The 4,443-nt window shown below is 38.4% G+C and overlaps 1 protein-coding gene across 1 annotated transcript; it reads right to left on the bottom strand.

Annotated features, from left to right (window-relative positions):
• Nucleotides 1-926: 926 nt before the first annotated feature.
• Nucleotides 927-1,874, bottom strand: LOC142396025 (olfactory receptor 10J5-like). The gene has a single exon (XM_075478567.1). It carries the CDS (start codon nucleotides 1,872-1,874, stop codon nucleotides 927-929), a length of 948 nt encoding a protein of 315 aa, XP_075334682.1.
• Between the last annotated feature and the right edge of the window lie 2,569 nt (nucleotides 1,875-4,443).

Raw genomic sequence — 4,443 nt, 5'->3', positions numbered from 1 at the left:
GCTGGAGCTCCTCTGCACCCTTTTTTTTATATAAATACTGCACCAAACTACAATAATACAAGTTCAATTCCCTTAAAGCAGGGCGACAGCTTTTAAATTGATTTAAGGATGTTAATCAAAGTTAATCTGATTTCATCAAATGAAACATTAAATATTTGATGATGTTCAGGTGATGTAGGGGAAAGAGTGACAAAGTATTAAAGATAATCATATTCATTGCATGAAAAATAAATGGTTACAATGTAATATATTCTAGAGATTGTGTAGTACATTATGGTTTAACAAATATTTTAAAGTTGTGGTTTGGGTCAAGCTGATTTGAACTATTCATTTAACTGATGATTTAAATGACCAAATGAGTAAAGTGGTGAACAACCTGGGGAACAACTCAAATGTGCAATTTATTTGATACGGCAAATTTTTATGGTGGTACATGATGTACAAAAATTAAACAAGTGGTTCTTAAACCCCTCAGAGAAGGCAAAAAAGAAATGGGGCTAAAAGAGGGGTGAATCTGTTTTATTTCATTGAAACTCAACTTAAATCCATTTTATTAGATCAATATCCTTTTAATATATAGGAGTTGATTGTCATGTGAACTTACCTAAAATAAAGCACTTAAAGCTGACTTGGAATGAGTCTTGACACCAAATATTGAAGACTAAATAATAATGCAAAAATGGACTTGAAAAGGCTGAAAAAAATATTGATCTGTTTTGATTTCACAAGTAGTCGTGGCTGAGAACAGAGTTCTTATGCAGAATGGGCTTGTTTTTTTTTCTTACATCCATTTTGCATGAGTTATTAAGGTTAACAGTGAATATACATGTATGATCTAAACATATGAATTACAAAAATATTTTATAAGCACATAGAGTGAATAACAGTGAACCATAAACTTCTCCCTGTGCATGCTGTGATGTGAATTATTTACTGAGAGTCCTTTTGCGAACAGTTAGCCGTGTAAAAATCCCTGTTTTGATCTGCGGTAGATTGAATCCATAAACTAGAGGGTTAATGATGGGGGGAATGATTAAAAACTCCAGAGACAAAAAAACAATGAAAACTGCATCAATTTCATCAGCTTCAAGACGACTCAGTGAAATCTCGCAGAACACAGACAAAGAAAAGTTCACAAATGTCACCAGGTGGGGCAGGCAGGTTCGCAATGCCTTTCCTCTGAATTCAGACGAGCTTTTTCTGCAGATGTGCAGAATACGCAGGTAGGTGTACAAGACAAAAGACAAAGGGACAAAGAAAGTCGTTATTGTAACAACCAGACCCGCTATGTTGTTCACACTCGTATCCACACAGGAGAGCTGAACCACTGGCCAATTTGTACAGAAAAGTCTGTTCAGTTTATTCCCACATAAAGGCAAGTTAACAGAGAGTGAAAGACAATATGCGATTACAACTACAGGGTACATTTCTGCAAATATTATTAAACATATCACCATCTTAAAAGTCATTTTACTGTGGTAGTGTAAAGGCTGGCAAATGGCTACAAATCTATCATAGGCCATGATGCAGAGAATAGTCATTTCACATGCTGCATACATGTAAATAACAAACATCTGAGTGAAGCAAGATGGACGTGATATTAAATGAGTGTCAGACAGAATGTCCATTAGAAGCCTGGGGAAGAGGCCGGCTGAGCCGTACAGAGAATTAAAAGACAGGCAGCAGATGAAAACATACATGGGCTGATGCAGGGACTTCTCCAGGCAGACTGTCAGAATAATCACAACATTAAAACAGATTATAGTCACGTAAATAAGCAGGCACAGACCAAAGAAAAAATACCGGAGGAGTCCAAAGTCTGTAAATAATGTTAACTGAAAATAATAAGAGTTCAGGCTGCTGTTATTCTCCATTTCGGCACAAAAGCAGAGCTGGGGGAACAGAAGTGAGAGAGGTGGAGGATTAAGAAGGTGAGAGAAACAAGTTAAATGAGGACTAAATTGTAAATAGGTGATAAAAATTCGGTGACATCAGGGTATCCATTTAAGCTGCAAATGCTCCACATTTCAAACAGACACATCTGACAGTATTTAGAATACCGTATAATATTAAATAACTATAGAAGACACATGGGTGGAGGAAAGCTGTAGGTGATAAATGAACAAACAGCCTCACATTTCTCATTGAGAGATTTCAGCGTTTCTGTGTAATAAACAATCTCTCAGTCCAATGAATAAAGAAATTAATATGGATTTTAAGGCTGGCCAATGACAAAGTTGTAATATCCAATAGTTACATGCTAATACTAAATTAAAAACCTTTGAAAAAACAGCACATGTATCAGCCAAGAAAACACACAAACTCTCTGGTCTGTTACAGTAATAAAGACATAAACACATGCTGGCATCAGGCTCTGCATCAATGTATCTACAGTGAGCTCCTGGAGAAATGCACAGCCCTCTCCCCTTATTATCCAACTTTGAACCTGTTCTGCTGTTCCACTGAGAACGGTCACATGAGCCGGGAGAGTCTAAAGCAATATGTGCTATAATTATCACCAGTATCTGACAACAGTTTGTTATTTTGTAATCTGGTGTCATGCATTAGTATCACATTACTAACAAATCTGAATGTTGTACAGGCATGCAGCAATGATCTGTATGTGAATAAAACATAAAAAAAATATGCTACTGTTAACTTTGATAACATGTGAAAATGTTTATCATTATATCTTTACCATTTACCATAAAAAAAATCCATCCCTTTTCTTATATCCGCTTAATCCCACTCATCCGGGCAAAGGAAGACATCATCCAAATTTGTGTATCGTCATTGAGGGTCTTGTGAGCGGTTCTTTGTCTGGTACCTCATCTGGGATCTGTTTGCCTTGGGTGACCCTACCAGGGGCCCCGAGCAACATAGCTCAGACTCATTGGGGCCCGCAAACCCCCCCACCACGATAAGGTGACATGGGAGTATGTCAATCAATTATGTTGATCAAAGTCAATGTGGTTTCTTTTAATGAAAGCTTGAATATTTTATGTTGTTCAGGTGATGTTGAGTAAAGAGTGACTATGCCGCCCATTGATCGTACGCGAGACTCCGGTTCCTTTCACAGATGTTTATTAATCGCATCAACACCGTAGAACTAAATATTAAAAGAAAACAAAGCAAAGACAACATCAGTTTCTGTAATCACTAAAGAAACAACATTACCAGCATCGTCGCCGGTATCAACAAATAACCAAAGTAACACTAACCACTTTAGCCTGCTTCTCAATCAACGGCAGTGTCATTCCTCAGAGGCAATCTCCACGGCAAAACCAGGACTCTTCAAACTTTGCATCACTTCTTTCATGACTTTCATGACTACATTTTTACACATCACAAGCAGGTAACATTACCATTACAGGTGCTCCTCGGTCTCTGTGAAGCTCACATGAGCTAACCGGCGCTACTTCCTGTCTTTTCTCGTTTCAACACAAAGCATGTATTTCAAAATAAATTAAAACAACTCCTGCATTTACACTCCCACTATCACACAATGTGTGATTCACAATAAAAATTGACATTGTTAACAGAACTTAATGACGATTTTGTAAAAACACAAATGTACCTTCAAAACAAACATAGTAACTTACTTATTTAGCCTCAAGCAATAGTACTGTTTTGTGTATGGAGCTTTCTAAGTAAACTGGCTTAGTTGTGCATGTTCCTTTACTGTCAAGTGTTGTGTCACTAAGTAACAGTTTGAGTTTTCTGACTCTTCCGTCAGCTCCTTGGAAGACTTCAACTACCTTCGCCAGCTTCCACCGATTTCTTGGTATGCTATCATCTTGCAACAGGACAATGTCATTCACTTTAGCATTTCTCCTGCTCTTGGTCCATTTGCTCCTCTGCTGCAGATTCAGCAAATACTCCTTTCTCCACCTTGTCCAAAATTCATTGGACAAGAACTGAACTCTCTTCCATCTTTTCTGCAGATAGATATCTTCCCTTACAAATTCTCCAGGTGGTGGTCCAATGATTGACGATTTCATCGTCAATATGTGGTTTGGAGTTAAGGGTTCTGGTCCTAAAGGATCATTGAGATGCTCTGTGGTCAATGGTCGACTATTTACTATTGCCATCGCTTCGTACAGGAAAGTTCTTAATGAAGAGCTGTCTAATCTTCCAGCAGACTGGTCTAGAATGGATGTGAGGACACTTCTCACGGTCCGAATCTGCCTTTCCCAGACGCCACCGATGTGACTGGAAGCAGGTGGGTTCATGACAAAGTTGCATCCTAGCTCTTTCACACATTCTTGCTCTATTCCTTTCATTAATTCCTGGAATTCATTGCGTGCCCCCACGAAGTTTGTGCCTTGGTCACTTTGTAGTTGACTTACATTGGCCCTTATTGCAATAAAGCAGCGCAACACATTCAGGAAGGCATCAGTGGAAAGGTCATCCAATACCTCAATGTGGATGGCACGAGAACAC

The sequence above is a fragment of the Odontesthes bonariensis genome, chromosome 12 (assembly GCF_027942865.1).
Source record: "Odontesthes bonariensis isolate fOdoBon6 chromosome 12, fOdoBon6.hap1, whole genome shotgun sequence".
In the NCBI taxonomy this organism is placed as follows: Eukaryota; Metazoa; Chordata; class Actinopteri; order Atheriniformes; family Atherinopsidae; genus Odontesthes; species Odontesthes bonariensis.
Note: the sequence above shows the minus strand (reverse complement) of the source record. Positions and strands in the feature narration are given on the sequence as shown.

Coding starts and splice junctions, on each gene's coding strand:
- LOC142396025 (XM_075478567.1), bottom strand. CDS start 1,874: ATGGAGAATAACAGCAGCCTGAACTCTTATTATTTTCAGTTAACATTA.